General features: G+C 36.6%; 1 protein-coding gene across 2 annotated transcripts in view; it reads right to left on the reverse strand.

The window, feature by feature from the left end:
- The window catches only part of l(3)80Fj (lethal (3) 80Fj), a 694,407-nt gene that overhangs the window by 322,075 nt on the left and 353,561 nt on the right, over positions 1-18,771 (reverse strand). For both annotated transcript variants that reach the window (XM_090387924.1, XM_090387932.1), the window contains exons 29-30: positions 13,929-14,165; positions 5,204-5,398 (exon numbers count right to left, since the gene is read on the reverse strand). In XM_090387924.1, the coding sequence (XP_090244050.1) occupies positions 5,204-5,398; positions 13,929-14,165 (432 nt within the window). The remainder of the gene's footprint in view (positions 1-5,203; positions 5,399-13,928; positions 14,166-18,771) is intronic.

Here is an 18,771-nt window from a genome sequence, read left to right on the forward strand (position 1 = left end):
TAACAACCCTGCCAACCTTTGTATCATCTGCAAACTTCGATATTAAGCCTGATATATACCTTCATCAATATCATTGATAAATATACAAAACAACAGTGGACCCAACACCGAACCCTGTGGGACTCCACTAATAACATTAGTCCACGAAGAGTAGCACCCATTGATTACCACCCTCTGTCTTCTCCCACTTAACCATCCTTTTATCCATTGTAGCAACTTACCCTTAATACCATTCTGCTCCAATTTGTACAATAGTCTTCCATGCGCAACAGTGTCAAAAGCTTTCCTGAAATCCAAATATGCGATATCAAAATTATTTTTTTGCATCCAGTTCCTTTGTAACCACATCATAATATCCTATCAAATTTTTCAGACAAGACTTTCCCTTAAAAAACCCATGCTGTGTCTGAATTATTGCTGCAGTCTTGTCTAGATGATCCTGCAATGCATCTTTAACCAGTGACTCCATTATTTTATTCGGAACAGAAGTTAAACTAACTGGTCTGTAATTACTCGTGTCACCCTTTGATTCCCCCCCCCCCTTGTGAATTGGGGATACATTTGCACATCTCCAGTCAGTGGGAACCTCCCTTGAGTTCAAGGATGCTCTCATAATTATGGCTAAGGGTTTGCTTAGTTGCTTTACCACCTCCTTTAATATAACTGAATAGATCCCATCCACCCCAGGTGCTTTTCTTATGTTTAACCTCAACAATTTCTCCTCAACTTTGCTCTCAGTTATTACAAAATCATTAAGTATCCTGCGACAATTTAATAACCTTCTGTAATTTTCAAACCTTAATAATTCCTCATGTGTGAATGTAGATGCAAAATACTCATTCAGTTTGTTTGCTATCTGAGCAGGATCATCATCAACAGTCGAACCATCGATGTCAAGTGGACCAATCAGATTCATTCCCTTCCTTTTAGAGTTTATATAAGTAAAGAAATCCTTGCTGTTTTTCTTAGCATATTTTGCCAAGGATTTCTCATAATCTGCCTTCGCCTGCCTAACCTCCTTTGTGACCTGATTACAGACTAACTTATATCTGCCATAGGCTTCTGAGGCGCTTGATAATTTATATGCATCCCATGCATTTTTCTTCTCTGTCACGAGTCTCATTAGTTCATTAGATAACCATTTAGGCCTTAACTTTGAACAATATTTCTTAATAGGTATGAAACTTTTAGTAGCATCCACGATTAATTCCTTGAATGCTTCCCACTTAGAATTTACTGTTGGTAACATCGTCAGTTTATCCCACTGTACAGAATTTAAAAACTTTCTGAGACCACTGTACTCACCTTTACGGAAGCAAAAACCCTTTCCTTTACCCATGATGGTAATTATATCTTTAAGTAAATCCCACATCAGTACACTGTGATATCTGCAAATTCTTAATACACGAATGATTACTGCTGATAACCAGATCAAGAGTGTTACTTTCTCTGGTTGCCTCTCGAACATGCTGCTGCAGAAAACAATCATCCAATAAATCCACAAAAGTCTGACTAGTGTGTGAGTGACCAACCCACAAGTTCCAGTCAATATCTGGGAAGTTAAAATTCCCCATTATAAGACATTCTGATTTACTGGCCTACTCTATTTCTCTGTATAATTGTTCATTGTACTCATTCGAGTCATTAGCCCTATAACACACTCCTATTCTTATTTTTGCTTTCGCAGTGCTTATGTCACACCAAACTGACTCAACAGTGCACTGTTCATCTATATCAACTGGGTGCACTTTTTTTGATTTTATGTTTTTCTTAATTAACAGCATAACAACTCCTCCCTTTCTATCCTCTATCCTTTCTGTACACATTGTACTCCCCAAATTCCAGTTCTGCATTCCTTATATCTGTGTGACACCACGTCTCTGCTATCCCAACAATATCCGCCTGTGATGTCTTGACCAACACTTCAAATTCATCAAATTTATTTACTATACTTCTAGCATTGGTATACATGCTCCTATTCCTATTCCTAGTTACCCTAACACATCCCATATACCCACCTATTTCAGGATGACTGCCATCCGTCCCTGAAACCCCCAACACCCCTCGCTCCAGGTCGCTACTTATTCTAATAGAAGTTGTGCAAGAATCACCTTCACCTCTGCCTATGGCTACTATTAAACTATTAGTCCTTGTATCCCCCAAGCTATCAGTTTTCCGACCCACCTAACACTGCCTTGATAGCATCAGCAAATATTCTTGCACCCTTTCTATTTAAGTGTATCCCATCCCTGTAGAAGCAGTCTCCCCTGTTCATGTGAAATGTTTGCGAACCTTTCTAGAACAGGACATGATCTAGCTAAGGTGGAGGTCTTTGTGTGTGCTAGGTGTGGACACTATGAAGAAATTAGGTGCCAACTCAGAGTTCTGATGGACATCTATGAGAGTGTGAGGTGTAGAGTAGATGCCCTCGAGGAAATTAATGAGGGACCCATCAAGCTCTCAGATGCCCAACTTAATGCCACAGCTCACTCCTGTGCATCAGGCAACACAGTGGCAATCTCCAAGGCAGAATGTGCTAGGAATTAGTTATTGTCAGTGACTATGGTCAAGGAGACAGGGAATAAATTATACAAAAAGGATAGGTGGAACAGGACCAGGGTATGTCTGCCAGGGGCAAAAGTTGATGACATAGGGCAGATATCATCTTTTAAGGGCACAAAAGGTGATACTGTTGTACACTGGTGCTAATGACCTTAACAGTAAGAGATCTGCAGATTTACTTAACAAGTACAGGTCAATGTACTTGTTAAGTAAATCTTAAAAAGTACTTAATGGACGTCATTAAGACTGGCAGTGAGACCACATATATTTGAAAAATGAATGGAGACGTTTTTGGGAAGTTTATATCTTTTTGCAGATAAGAGTGTTCTATTAGTCTGACTATTTGTGTTGCATTCAGTATATAAAGTAAAAGGAGGGACATGTAGGAATATTTGAAATTAAAGTTCAATTAAATTTTTGGATAGTTCATACACACACGCACACAAAGAATATACCTACCTTATTTTATTGCCAGCTCTTTAAAATAATGTGGCCTTGACAATGTCCTTACATACATTCTACTCAGGCTCCATGTCACTAGCTGACAGAGCAGAAGCAGCAAGATTATACACTAGCCAATCCAGTAATAATGATGAGCCAAAACATTATGACCACCTACCTAATATGATGTTGGTCCTCCACGTGCAGATAAAACAGCTCGTACCTGGTGAGGCATGGATGCTACAAGATTTCTAAATGTGTCTTGTGGTATCTGGTACCAACACGTAACCAGCAGATCCTTTAGTTCCTGTAAGGTCTGTGGTTGACACACCGCAGATCAGAGTTGCTGTTCCAACACAAACCACAGATGCTTGATGGGACTGATGTCTGGGGAATTTGGAGGCCAGGGCAATACCTGGAAGTCTTCCTCATGTTCCGCAAACCAGTCTCAAACAATCTGGGCGGCGTGGCATGGTGCATTTATCCTTCTGAAAGAAGGCACTGCCAGAGGGGAAGACCATTGTCATGAAAGGGGTGTGCCTGGTCAGCAATGATGTTTAGGTCAGAATGACTGGCACATGGATGACTGGACCATGGTATTCCAGCATCATGACACTGCTGCCATTTCCCCAGGTAAATGACGCACACGTACCCGGCAGTCCACATGGTGCAACAGGAAACATGATTCGTCAGACCAGATGATCCTCTTGTGCCCCTTGTAGGTGCTGTTGTTGGTGAACCGTGGTTAGCATGGGCACTCGAAGCGGCCTGCGGCTCGCAAACCCATTTTCAACAGGGTTCAATGTACTGCGTGTTGTTACACATTACTCCCGTCATTAGCATTCCAATTACCGACTAGTTGCACCACAGTCACCCTTCTATTGCCACGTACCATCCAGAAAAGCATCGATGAGCTATGGTTGTCCAACACCTCGCCGGTGGTTCGTGGGTTTCCCCTCCTTGAACTACTTTCAATAAGTACTAACCATAGCTGACCGTGAGCACCCTCCAGCCATGCCATTTCGGATATGCTCTGACCAAATCGTCTGGCCATTACAATTTGGCCTTTGTCAAACTCGCTTAAGTCTGCTGCATTTTCCATCTGAAGAACAAGAGTAACATTAACATAACATTAAAATAACATCAGTTTTTTTTATACCATGTCCCAACCCACACACACACGCATCGCAGTTCACCTGCGATTTGCATACCGACTTGCTGGTCATAATATTTTGGTTCCTCGGTGTATTTCCTAGAGAGAATTACCAATGTTTCATCTGGACTGTCTAGGGGCTGGCCTGTAAACACCATTTCAAAGCTATACCCTTCTACCTCAAAGTCATCATTCATTCTACATGATTGAAGAGATGGAGGTATGGGGGCTATGGAAGTACATTTCCAAATCCCCATATCTCCACATTCAATTGTTCTTGACAGTACATAAATGTACCCTCAACAATGTCACCGACATACACACTACTCAGTCTCCCTTGAGCACTAGCTGGCAGAATATAGGTAGTGGAATGCTAGTTATATGCTAGGCATGAAGCACATTTCACATGGCACAAGGAGTTCTGTACTTAGTGGTTCTTTTAGTGACATGGTGCACAGATAAATGAAAATGGAGAAATTTTAAAATTTAACCATTTCAATCTGCGTAGAATACAATCTTATATCATCATCTTTTTCAATTCTAGACTCGCATCTGGTCACTCAGTCAATTTCATTTTAAAATCAAGTCAGATATGGCTATGTGGAAAAGTATTTAAGAATAGCTGGATGATTTTTTAATTTCTATCTATTCCTGACCTACTAAGTGAGATTAAAACAAAAAGGCAAAGGCCTTTTCAAGTGAGATCAGTTCTTCACAGAATCTGCAACTTTGTTCCACAACCAAACACCTTAATATTGCAGTACCAGAAAACAAACATCACTTTTCCTAAACAGAAATGAGTGAGTTAATCTCAAAAGACTAAGTTTTTTTTTTTTTTTTTTTTTTGGTTGGAACTCTGATGTTTCTGTCAATACAGACAGGCAAACTCATTCATGTAAAATTCAACCAAATTAACTAGACTTGGAGTATAAGAGAACATAAAATAAAAAATAAACAATTCAATCATGAAGAACAAAATAAAATATTCAATAAAATTATGAATGATAACATAAATTAGTAATCAAAGGAACCGTAAATGGAGCTAACCTGTTGAGAAGGCGTAGACAGGGTTTCAATTAACTTTGCAATAATTGGCTTCACTTTGGGGTCCTGTTTATCTAAGTGCCTTGCCAGAGTTCCCATTAAAATTACAATACTTTGCCTCACAGAATCAAAACTAGAAGAATTTGGAGCTTTATCTAGAAAATCTTCAAATATAGGAAGAAGCAATGCAAGGTAATCCTATTTAAATAAAGCAAATCCAAATTAAATCAGAATAAATAAATAATAATAATAATCAGAATTTAAAAGATTAAATAACCAAATTATGAAAACAGCAATTTAATAATAAACATCATTACTTTAAATACAAGCTGTGTGTGTGTGTGTGTGTGTGTGTGTGTGTGTGAGAGAGAGAGAGAGAGAGAGAGAGAGAGAGAGAGAGAGAGAGAGAGAGAGAGAGAGAGAGAGATCTAATTTTTTTGAATGTACTAGCATGTTCATATTGATCTATTAAAAAAAAAACAAAATTAAAAAATATTTTACATATAGCTTACATCTTTTCACTTACCTTATTCTTAGTTTGGTTATTTTCCTATCATCACATTCATTCGTAACTCTCACTACATCCTTTCACCTTTTATAAAGTTGCTACTTTATAAAAGTAGTGAGACCACCAACCAAATACCGTTTGGGCCACGGTTCGCATGGATAACAGCCACTATTTGCCTAGCCATTAACTCCACTAGATGGTGTCTGTGGCCATGATGTATGCAAAGCTTTCCACATTGTCAGAATAGATAACAGTTGTGTATCCACCCACCTCACTTCCCATTCCAAAACATATCACAGTTGTTCAATTGGATTGAGGCCAGATAGGTTTGGAGACCAATCAAGATATTTTTATGGTGTGCCATGTCATCAGGCCTGCACTCTGCAGGCCTGATGACATGGCACACTATTGTCTTGGAAGATCCCATTTCTGCCCAGGAAAAAAAGCAACATGGCAGGATGCACACAGTCTCCTAAGAACTGCTGGTAGACTTCAATATGTAAAAAGCTGGTCCATATGCACTGATCCCAGTTCTTGCCAGCAAAACATGCCCCGCTAAGCAATCACCACTACCTGCATGGATAGTGGGTCATGCATGATGGGTCCACATACAAAGACATCTGTCAGCACATTGCGCCAGGTATTTAGGTACAGTAAACCCCCGCTATTCATTTTAAAATCAAGTCAGCTGTTGCTATGTGGAAAAGTCACGGTTTCTGATTTAATATAAAATGAAACCTAAAAAAAATGTGAATTTTAAAGCACCATGAACATTTTCCGCCATAAAAAAACATGGGTGTGGCTAAAATTATCTTTCCCAGTCAAAACAGCACTCAGTGGGTGGGGGGAGAGGGGTAACAAAATCGCGACCGTGGATGTTTCTCGCTAATCCTTGTTCAGTATGTGTTATGAGCTTGTCATGGAAGGTTTCATCATTTGTTTTTAATTTATATACTTATAAATTGAATAAATTTATCAATTTATAAATTGATATGCTTAAAAAGTGATAAATCTACCATTTTGCAGTGTAAAACAGACTTTTTTGAGTTTGTTAACGGAAGAAAGTGACTTTATTTGGACAAATTCTTTCTAACCCGTACAAAAATATGGCTACGAATAACAAGGGAAATATGAAAATATCAAAGGTGATGACATTAGCAAATAAAATTGAGTTATTAAACAAAATTTCTAATGGTGAAAGTGTCTCCTCAGTGGCAAAACATTATAAAATCAATGAGTCAATGGTACGATCAATCAAAAAATCGGAAGAAAAAATCCGTTGTAGTGTCCTTGAAAATGCGCTAATTGCTTCAAAAATTTGCTCAGTAACTCGTGATGTTAAATTAGAAAAAATGGAAAAAGTTTTAAATCTGTGGATAGAAGACCGAACCCAAAATAAAATTCTGATAAGTTCACTTATCATTCGTGAAAGGGCAAAACTCCTTTACCAACACTTTAGTGAAACTGGTGACAGCACTGGCGGGATATGTTTTTTAGCTAGCAAAGGCGCTGGTTTGAAATTTCTAATAAATATTATATTTAATATTAAATTGTTTCTTATTTTCATTTCAATGCCATATGCTTTCATTTCACTATGTCTATAAATATTATGAAGGTACATATAATACATACATAGACAAAATTTTAGACTAGTTTTTCTTATATATTTCATATTTTTGAACGGAACCCCTTTATTACTATGGGAGCCATAACTCAGTATCTTCAAACAGGCCTATGGGGCTGGAAAATTCCATACTGCAATAATTAAAGACAAACACCAGCCAAGGAATAAAAAAATTTTTACTATAAAAATAATGTGATACACTATCGGAAATATTACAATAAATTAAATTACAATAAAATGTTAAAAATATAGTTAAAAATATACCGAAGCAATAAAATTATCTAAAATAAACTGGATTAAAAGCGATAAAACCTGCTTTTAATCCAGTTTATTTTAGATAATTTTATTGCTTCGGTATATTTTTAACTATATTTTTAACATTTTATCGTAATTTATTTTATTGTAATTTATTGTAATATTTCCGATAGTGTATCCCATTATTTTTATAGTAAAAATTTTTTTTTATTCCTTGGCTGGTGTTTGTCTTTAATTATTGCAGCATAACTCAGTATTCGCGGCATTTCTCAGGAACGTAACCTAATCATAACTGTATTTAGTATTAGTAATGCAAGGCAAATAATGCCAGTTTATACAGCATCAGTCTAATTCTTCCTGAAATTTAGTTAATCTATCCACTTCCACAACAACAGCAGCAGCAGCAGATGGAAGTTTGTTCAAGCAATCAACACCCTCTGATTAAAGGCAAACTTTCCCACATCTATTCTGCATCCATCCTTCCTCAGTTTGAATTTACACCCCCTCATGCATAGTCTAAGCAAGGGGAAGAATCCCACCAGCATTGAGTTTACTCAATCCATTCAAAACCTTAAACACTTCAATCATATTACCTTGCAAACACCTAGTTTCTAGATGTTGCAATTTGCAGAACTGAAAGCTTTTCTTGGTAAGAGCACCCCTTTGTTACCCTCACTAACCTCGTTGCCCTTTTCTTTTATGTATTCCAACAGCTCTACATCCTTCCTAAAATGAGGCCTCCAGACCTGTGTGCGGTGCTCAAGATGTGGCATGAGGATTGCATATACAAAGAAATAATAAGCTCTTTATCCCTGCTAGCTCCTTTTTTACTGTATATCATTGTCAGAGCCCTGTGAGTGTCCTGGTAGTCTGTCTACACTGCTCAGAGAACATCATATCTGATTGCACAATTACATCCAGATCTTTTTCATTATTCACTACACTGAGCATGGAACCACACAGTTGGTCCATTACTACTACCCTGGGGTTACTACTACCCCAAATGTAATACTTTGCATTTGCCAATGTTCAACTTCAATTAACATTTCTCAGTCCATCTGCTTAATTTTTCTAGATCCTGCTGCAGTAGCATACTGTCATTAATCACCCTGCCAACCTTTGTATCATCTGCAAATGTGAACATTAAGCCTAATTTGCCTTTATCAATATCCTTAATAAATATAGAAAACAACAATGGACCAAGCACCGAATCCGGTGGGTGTGGGGGGCGGGTGTACAAAACACCCACCGATAATTCAGACAATCTCAAAAGGAGATTGTCTGAATTATCATGCATGCACTGAATTTATCTATTTATCTAAAGAATGCTCATTCTAATTTAATATGCAGTTCACAAGCTTATATTTTGGTTGGAGAAGGCACATTGAGTTTATGAATAACATTTAAGCTCTCTTTTGAAACTGCGCTGCCTAGTCTCTCATATGAACAATGTAGAATTCTGAAAATTGTCTGCTTGTTGTGTATCTGCTGTTTTGTTATAAATTTAATTGTTTTAATCAACACATACCCCACCCTCCAGGAGGAGGGTGGGGGGAGCTGTTATTTGGTTTTTAGGAGCATTAGCAACTAAGGCCCTATTGCTCCGGGGATATGCGGTGGTCATTCCCTGACCTTTTTGCATCCTCTGTATTTGGTGGTCACGGGTTCGAACCCCGGTCTAATCAAGAAGTGTGTGCTACGCACCGCAGCTCCTGTCCACCTGGCTATGGAGATGCGGGGGGGGGGGGGGCATATGCATTGTTTGCGTAAAGCACTTTATCAACGAGGTTTGTACAAAAATTTTTAAATCCTTCGCTTGGTTGTTGTTTATTTATTTATTTATTATTATTATTATTTATTTTTTTTTTTTTATGAAAACCCCAAACACAAGAGGTATTAGAACCTATAGTACTCAGCACCGTGCTTGGGTTGGAGGTTCAGAAGACGAAAGAAGATTTTTGTTGACATTAGACTTGAACTTCTGTAGACTGTAATTTTCAGAAAACATATGTGAAGGAAGGTTGTTCCAGAAAACTGCAGTTGAATGAATAAATGAGGAAGATGAAAAGTTGGTTCCGTGAGTTTGAAGTTGGACAGTTGTTGTTATTTGGTTTTTAGGAGCATTAGCAACTAAGGCCATATTTCTCCGGGATATGCGGTGGTGATTCCCTGACCTTTCCGCATCCTCCGTATTTGGTGGTGACGGGCTCGAATCCTGGTCTAATCAAGAAGCGTGTGCTACGCACTGCTGCTCCTTCCCACCTGGCTATGGAGGCACAAGTTGGACAGTAAATGGATGTTGGCTGGTGGTGGCACGTGTTCGGACTGTATTGAAAGAGAGAGTGGAAATTATAGAAGCCAATTCAGAATAACAGTGCCCATTTATAGTACAGTACCATCAAATTCAAACTTGAAGGGCCTCAGTGGCTTTAGTAATTTTATTTAAGATAGGTTTATTTTCACTTGTTTTGGAAGGAGGGGGTGAAGTAGATTTAAGAGGGTATGCAAGAAATGAAAGTTTAGGAACCTCTGAGATATATATATATATGAAATAAGGAATTCTTAAAGAAATAAACTGAAGAACTGAGTAGCATATTGATCAAATAAAGGAGCCAAGAAAACCACTTTCTAGTCCTAGTTTTTGTAAGCAAAACATTTGGACTCATCCGACCAATACACTCCTTTCCAGTCCTCCAGCATCCAATCAGCACGTTGTGGACACCACAGTCTTCGTCGTTAACGATGATCAACAGTGAGAGAGGGTGCCTCTTGGGTGTCTGTTGTGGAATCCCCTACTGTGTATCAGAAATGGTATGTCTTGTCAAATGCTCACGGCCTGCTGTGGTTGAGCCTGTAGAATGCACAGCATCCTTTGCTCACCGCAAACATCCACCTTGCATGACGCTTTACAGTTCTGTTAGTGGGAGGTGATTTGGCTCATTCTTTGTACACCTTAACCACAGCAGGCCATGAGCAATCGACAAGAGGTGCCATTTCTGACATAGAAGCACCCTATGCATGAGCTCCAACAATCATGCCCTTCTTGAAACTCTATGATATCTTTACTGCATTGCATAACTGCTACTTTATCACTTTCATGACCAGATGCAAATTATCACTGGTTTACCATACGAAGCTATTCATTTTTTTTTTTTTTTTTTTTTTTTTTTTATACCATGAGCTATGCAACATAGTCCATTACAGATGGGGGTGGTCATAATTCAGTGATCACTGAGTGTAAATACATAAAAAAACATTTTTATCCTATATTATATCTAAATATTGTTTATTTCTTCTTGGAAATTATATAACTGAGGTTCAAAAAAGGCCTTTTGACCTATATTAGATCTAAATATGTGTTAATTTCAGTTGTAAATTAATATAGAGATGAAACCAGACATTTCCTTGAATACCTGTTTAATGACTATAAAAATAGCAAATAAAAGGGGCAAAATTGTTGTAATTGCTCTAATAAATTGTTATAAGTTACTATAATATATTATTATAAGTTAAATTTATCAATTAAGGTTGAATCGGAACACATTTTGAATACATTCACTGCCATCTATATTTGAGAGAATATATTCCATCTATATTTAAGAGAATATATTCAATGTGTCAAAATTTTTGGAATGTTAATGAGCAGCTCCTTTAATATCGACCTTAAAATAAGTTGAAAAGTAAATGATTGAAAAGTAAAAGTCTGGAATTCACAGATAAAAGTGGATACTTTTGGGCAAAGCTTAAATCACAACACACCTCAAAAGTTTATTCCATGTTTATAAACTAATTTCAACACTGCACACAGTTGACAATAAATAAAAATCAAACACCGCTGCAAATAGCTCAGACTTTAGTCAGTGTGCTACTACTGAAGAGTTAATTTCAAATGACTTTAATTTTGCACTACTCATTTATTAACCTCTTAAGAATGACTGCATATATGAAACATATGCATGCCACTCGACTTATATACTTGGCAGAGAATGTATTACAGATAAATTAGAATCAGAGGAATTAGAAAATATATACTTATATGCTGTTGTCGCTATTTCACCATCACATAGTTCAAAATGGCCAAAGACATAAATGGGATAACCAATGTGGTTTAAAAGGGATGCGCGCATGCATGTGTTCATATTTATTTTCTTGTATGTGCATATATATATATATATATATATGCATACAAGAAAATTAAACTTTAATTAAATGAGTAATAATGAAAATTAGTAAGAAAAGGAAAACAGAAATCAAAAATAGTAAAGAAAACATCAGTGGCTGCAAAATATTACTTACCGCATGTTGCAGAAACATAACAAGTATACATAAAGTAAGAATATACAAGTTGTATAAGAAGTCAAGTAAGTAGGAAAAAAATAAACTACTGCTTAATTATAGCAACAAAAATAAATAAATAGACTGACCACTGCCCTATCTCTTTCGAATACCACAAGGCCATGACATTACATACCATTGCTGCAACATGCTGTAGATAACCTTTTGCAGCCATCAATGCTTGCTTTACTATTTTTTTTTTTTTTTTCCTTATTTATTTATTTTCTTTATTGCTTATTTAATTAAAGTTTATTTTCTTGTAGGTTGTAGTACGGTTAGGTGTAAGTTCAGCTGCTAATGCACCACTCGTACTGCCACTTATAGTCGAATTCCTTTTTTTGTGTTTTCTTATTTATCTCAGTAGTTTGGTGTTGTGTTGCTTTATGGGTACTCTTAGCTATTATATAATTTTTTAAATGCATAAGAGCCTCTACTATTCAGATCTGATGCATTAGTGGGTTCAATAATGTGTCTGTCACATTGTTAATACATGGATTCATTTAATGTTTGAAATGCAGTGATTCCACAGCCATCACTTCATTTGAAATGCAGTGATTCCATAGCCTTGTGGCCTTCTGAAGAGAAGGGGCACAACTGCTAGTCTATTATTTTATTTATTTTGGTTTCACTCACTAATGATCACGTAATGGTTCATTTTAATTTATAATTTGGACCTGGTGCCATCAAGGATATGACACTACATTTGCATTGGCAGTTTTTCTAAATTATCATTATTTTTTTTTGTGCATTTCTTCTGCAACATCCTGAACTTGATTTGTCCCCCCACAGCTTTTGCTGCTATAGTTAAGCATTGATATATTTTGTCCTAATTACTTGGCTTGCCATATGCATATTCTTAGTATATTCTTATTTTATGCTTACCAGTCTCTCTCTCTCTCTCTCTCTCTCTCTCTCTCTCTCACACACACACAGTTTTTTAATCTCATTACCAAGTTGTCCAGAGAGAATTATTCATTTTTATAATCCCAATATGACACATTTGTCCTAAAAACACAACAGATTTGTTATAAAGAATTAATCACTTTGAAACCTCATTATTAGAAGTTGTGTATTAAAGAGATCATAAAACAATCAATTCCCTAAAACAGGATAATTAATACAGCTACCAACTTTTGACTTTCAAAAAGATGGAGATCAGTAATATATGAGTAAATTAGTAGGAGGAAAACAGGAGATTTTTGGCCCAAAGATTAAAACTCTATGAACATATACTGTTTACCAGAACAGTATGTTTTCAAACATTAACTTACCTAAAGCTTTTCTCACTGTGGATTTCTATTTAGATTTTCTCTTATACATCACAATCATTAACTGATTTTGATTACTTCAAGAAAGGTATTATTGCAGAAGTTGCCATCTTCAGAAATATTAGGTCAAAGCTTTGTTCATAACAATCACCCTGCTGTCTAGACTGGGTTGTCCAAGAGCATTTCCAAAGCTTTATCATAATTGCTAGCTATTGTTAAGATGCCAAACACTAGGATTTTCGCTTATATTTTAACATTCCTTATGTATTCCTTTGTTGGGGAAATGAACTTTTCATTTCCCCAACAAAGGATCACTGTATATCAATTATTTCTTCTTTCATAAATATTGATCAATGGGGAAAAAAAATTAAACTTCAAATGCTGGATTGTGAAAGATATTCAGTAACATAAATGACGATACATCTGACAACTATTTAGAATGCTGAGGGGTGGTTGTCGTGGGACAGAAAGTCATATCCCATTATCCCTATAACATACAGGGATAATAATGGTTCATCTCATGCATTTGCTGGATAACAGAATTCAATTCATTCACAGATTTTCCTATTAATAGGAAAAATACTATCCAGTGTTAAAAAAATAAGTCTGAAATTTTAAAAAAAAAACCAGAGAAATTTGTTAATTTTTCTTAACCTTCTCATTTAAAAAAATTTTTCTAGCTTTTCACACCTCACAATTATTTGAAATAGTCTATTCTGCTTCAATATTTTAACTTACTTTTCCATATGTGTCCACAATGGCAATTGCAGCTTCTAGCATGTGCTTACGAACTTCTGGGTGTCGATCTCCAAGTCCATCAGGAACAAAAAATGACATCAAATGTGAAAGCATCTCCTGATTCAGAAATGGTGCCATTTTACCGAGCACCATAGCAACACCACTTCGTGGTTCCCAATCATCTGGAGGTAATTCTGTCGCCTGACGACCAAAGTCATCTTTTATTGGAGTTGGTTGCTAAAATGTACAATAAAAACTTTTTCTCATCAATGCTATTATGCCATTCTTGTTTATTGTTCTTGTACAACTGATACATAAAAAAGATTTATTTTGAAATTTTAAAGAGAACACCATTAAAAAATTTTTCAGAATTATTTCAAAAAATAATATCACCAACATTTCTAAATGGGAATAAAAATTTGTGATCATTTCAATCTCTGACAAGAGAACACATAGCGAGCCACTTAACTTTCTTCAAAACCTTCTTGCATCATGAAACTGACACTGAAAATTCAATTAAATTATTAAATTTAATTTGTTAATACAGTAAACCCCCGCTATTCGCGGTATCTGTATTCGCGGTTTCGCATATTCGCGATCGCTGATTTAATATAAAATGAAACCTAAAAAAAATGTGAATTTTAAAGCGCCGTGAATATTATCTGCCATAAAAAAACATGGGCGTGGCTAAAATTATCTTTCCCGGTCAAAACAGCGCTCAGTGGGTGGGGGGGAGTGAAAAAAACGCGAGCGTGGATGTTTTTCGCTAATCCTTGTTCGGTATGTGTTATGCGCTTGTAATGGAAGTTTTCATCGTTTGCTTTTAATTTATATGCTTATAAATTGAATAAATTTATCAATTTATAAATTGATATGCTTACAAAAGTGATAAATCTACCCTTTTTGCAGTGTAAAACAGACTTTTTCGAGTGTGTTAACGGACGAAAGTGACTTTATTGTGGACAAGTTCTTTCTAACCCATACAAAAATATGACTACGAATAACAAGAGAAATGTGAAAATATCAAAGAAGGTGATGACATTAGCGAATAAAATTGAGTTATTAGACAAAATTTCTAATGGTGAAAGTGTCTCCTCAGTGGCAAAACATTATAAAATCAATGAGTCAACAGTACGATCAATGAAAAAATCCGCCGCAGTGTCTGTGAAAACACGCTAATTGCTTCAAAAATTTGCACTGTAACTCTGATGTTAAATTAGAAAAAACGGAAAAGGATTTAAATCTGTGGATAGAAGACCGAACTCAAAATAAAATTCCGTTAAGTTCACTCATCATTCGTGAAAAGGCAAAACTCCTTTATCAACACTTTAGCGAAACTGGTGATAGCTCTGGCGGGATAAGTTTTTTAGCTAGCAAAGGCGCTGGTTTGAAAGATTTGCTTGAAATTTCTAATAAATATTACATTTAATATTAAATTGTTTCTTATTTTCATTTCGATGCCATATGCTTGCATTTCACTATGTACTGTCTATGTACATAGTCATATTATGAAGGTACATATAATACATACATAGACAAAATTTTAGACTAGTTTTTCTTATATATTTCATACTTTGGAACGGAACGGAACCCCTTTATTACTATGGGAGCCATAATTCAGTATTCGCATTTTCGGTATTCGTGACATTTCTCAGGAACGTAACCCCCGCGAATAGCGGGGGTTTGCTGTAATTAAATTTTTTTACTGAAATAAGCAAGAATGATTCCTATGGAAAACACAACAGCAAATGGTCACAAACAAGAAATATATTCATATCAAACAGCACTCAATGATTTTCCAACTAGTGTTATTAACCTCAGTAAAAGACTGCTCAATATAACACAGGAATGTGTTTTAGAAGGATTAAAATTAACTAAGTTAACTTTGCCCTACTGAAAACTTTCCTGGTGATTGACATTTAAGGAACTGGAAGTGGATATTCAAGAAGTTGAAGCTGTTTGTTTAGGGGAAAGTTTCTCAAATTGGAAGGTGGAGTGCAATTTGCTCTCATCAGCAAAACTTTGGATAGGATTTCCAGTCAATGCAAGGTCTTTAATATACAAGAGGAAAATAATGGGAGAAAGAACAGTAAATGAACTGATTTGTTTATTTCATTTAAACATATGTATTTACTATCCAAAAATTATACTGTTTTTCAAAGTATACAATAAATGAATTCCTATCAGCTAAGTAATGATATGGCAATACTACTGAAACAGCTATCGTGTGTGAGTGGAGGGGGGGACAGTATTAAGATTAAATTAAAGTAACTTTTAGGAAAAGAAAAGAAGAGAAAATAAATTTAAAAATATGATCACTGACAAGTCTCTTTGTATATTATTTCATGTATACCTTAATGAAGAACTCAGTTTAGAAATGGAAGATTTACCTCTATGATGTCTTGTAGAACACTTCAGTGCCAATACTCTCCATAGTTGAATAATTATACAAATAGATTACATGTATTCCACTCCCTCATAGACAAGATCAGTGAACCAATGCACCCTGGAAACGGAGACTGCGGACTCCAAGCCTGAACCCAAAATACATTGAATAACCGCTCCAATCTTTGAGCAAGAGAATACAATATATCAGTATTTTAAAATCAATTTAAATTATTTGAGGCCAAATAAATACAGGTTAAAATTAAAGTATCCCTATGTAGAGGGCTCTGGAGAGAGTTCTAAGGCTCATACTGAAGAGAAATTTGGAAAACAGGTACAATAAAGAATGTGCTCGCCATTTATTCAAAAAAAAAAAAATTGTTACAAAATTTGTCACTGTATGGCACTGTGGCAATACAAATCACTTAAACAGCGCTACAATTGTTCAATGTGTCCTCCATTTTGTTCATCAACAGTTTCCATTCGAAGAACAGCATTTTCTACAGCCGAACTTAACATGTCAACCAGAATAGCCAGCACATGACGTCAAATGCTGTCTTTCAGATCTGCCAGAGTTTGACATCCTTCCTGATACACCTGGTTCTTCAAAAAACCCACAACCAGAAGTTGCATGGGGTGAGGTCCGGTGATCAGGGTGGCCAAGATGTCTGGAAACAACGGCTGATGACCCATTCGTCTCTAAAGTGTTGCCTTAGAAATCATTGGACACAATGGTGGATTCATGCAAGGTGGTGACCATCTTGCATGAATATGCTATCCTGAAGGCACCCACATTGTTGCAGCTCTGGTATTGCGAAATTTACCAACGTTTCATAATATCACTGTCCAGTGATGGAACAGGTGCAAGGTCCAGTCGGTATCACCTGTTCAAAAAAAATAAGGTCCAATCATGAATGTGGCCATAAATCCACAACACACTCACTTTTGGAGAATGCAACAGGACCTCTTGGATAAATCAAGGGTTTTCTGTTGCCCAAATGCAACAGTTGTGCATATTCACTTGTCCATTTAAGCAGAAGTGGGCTTCATCACTCCAAAGGATGGTTCCACGGCCAAGTGATATCCGCTGTCATTTGTGCCAGAAACTGAAGTTCGTATGTGAAGCTAATATCTGCATCACCATGCTTTAGCTGCTGTAGCATGTGCATCTTGTAAGGATAGTACCGCAACATCTGATGTATTACTAGCCTTACAGTGGAATATGGCATGTCCACTTCATGAGAAACAGCTGGGACACTTGCACTACCACATGGAGATTGACTTGATAAATCCATGACAGCCATAGCCACATCTTCAACGCAAGAGGAGTCCACTCGTTTTCGACCTCTACCTGGCTAAACACCAAGATGTCCTTGGTGTTCAGCCAGGTAGTTATATGCTTCTGATGCCAGAATTCTCTGATAGCCGCAGCTGCATTGTTGCTGTTCTGATAGTACAGCTTCACTAATAGCGCTTTTCCTGCAAAGTTGTTGGCATTGCTTCTGTACTGCAGGCAAACATCTACAGTACAATAGAACTGGGTAGTGGCGCTGTGGCAAAAACTTACAATTATGCAAATAACGTAAGTTATCTGCATAATTGTAACTAAAATAGTTACGTGTCATACTACAACAAATTTTGTAACTATTTTTTTTTTTTTCCCCAATAAATAGCAAGAGCATTCTTTATTGTACCTGTTGCCAAAATTTCTCTTAAGTACGAGCCTTAGAACTCACTCCAAAGCCCTCTACATAGGGATACTTTAATTTTAACAACCCTGTACATAGTGAATCCATACTCTTAATACTTTAAAATCTAATACTAAAACATAAAAAAATTAAGAATCCTCTAAAACATTAAAAGACTAAAGAATTTTGTTACTTCCCGAAGCGGACGGAGCTTTTCGACCAGGTCATGATCACAGGAAAGTGAAACCATGGGCATTGCTGAGGAATTTTATAGCATGGAGATTAGTTACAATCCTGGTGCATGCACGTGAAGGACCATGAATCTGAGATGGGGTAGGGGCAACGTACATTAAGTGAATTTTGATGTAATTTAATTTCAAGTGTCTCCGAAATTATTAGTTTGGTATAATCATGTTGGATGCTGAGAATTTTTGCTTCACTGAATAGAAAAGTGTGGCCTTCACTGATCACATGGAATGAGAGTTCCGAAACCGAGGAGTGGGACAAGAGGATAGATGTTAACTGTTGTCTCATTCTCGTACTGAGTGTACTTTAAGTGGATCCCTGGTATGAGGAGTTGCAAAGTTGTAGACTAAGTCATTTAATTGGAATGTGGAAGAGGACTGGACTCAGTGGTTTTTTTGTGAAGCATGTAGTTTCGTTGGGGGTTAATAGCTAAGAGAGCGGCGATTGCCGCTTTGTTGGCTATTAACTTAATGAAGAAAATACTAAATAACTGAAAGAGAAATTTCAGCTCATCACTTAACGTA

This window comes from Mastigoproctus giganteus, chromosome 2 (genome assembly GCF_048544385.1).
Source record: "Mastigoproctus giganteus isolate SK-2022 chromosome 2, ASM4854438v1, whole genome shotgun sequence".
Taxonomy (NCBI): domain Eukaryota; kingdom Metazoa; phylum Arthropoda; class Arachnida; order Uropygi; family Thelyphonidae; genus Mastigoproctus; species Mastigoproctus giganteus.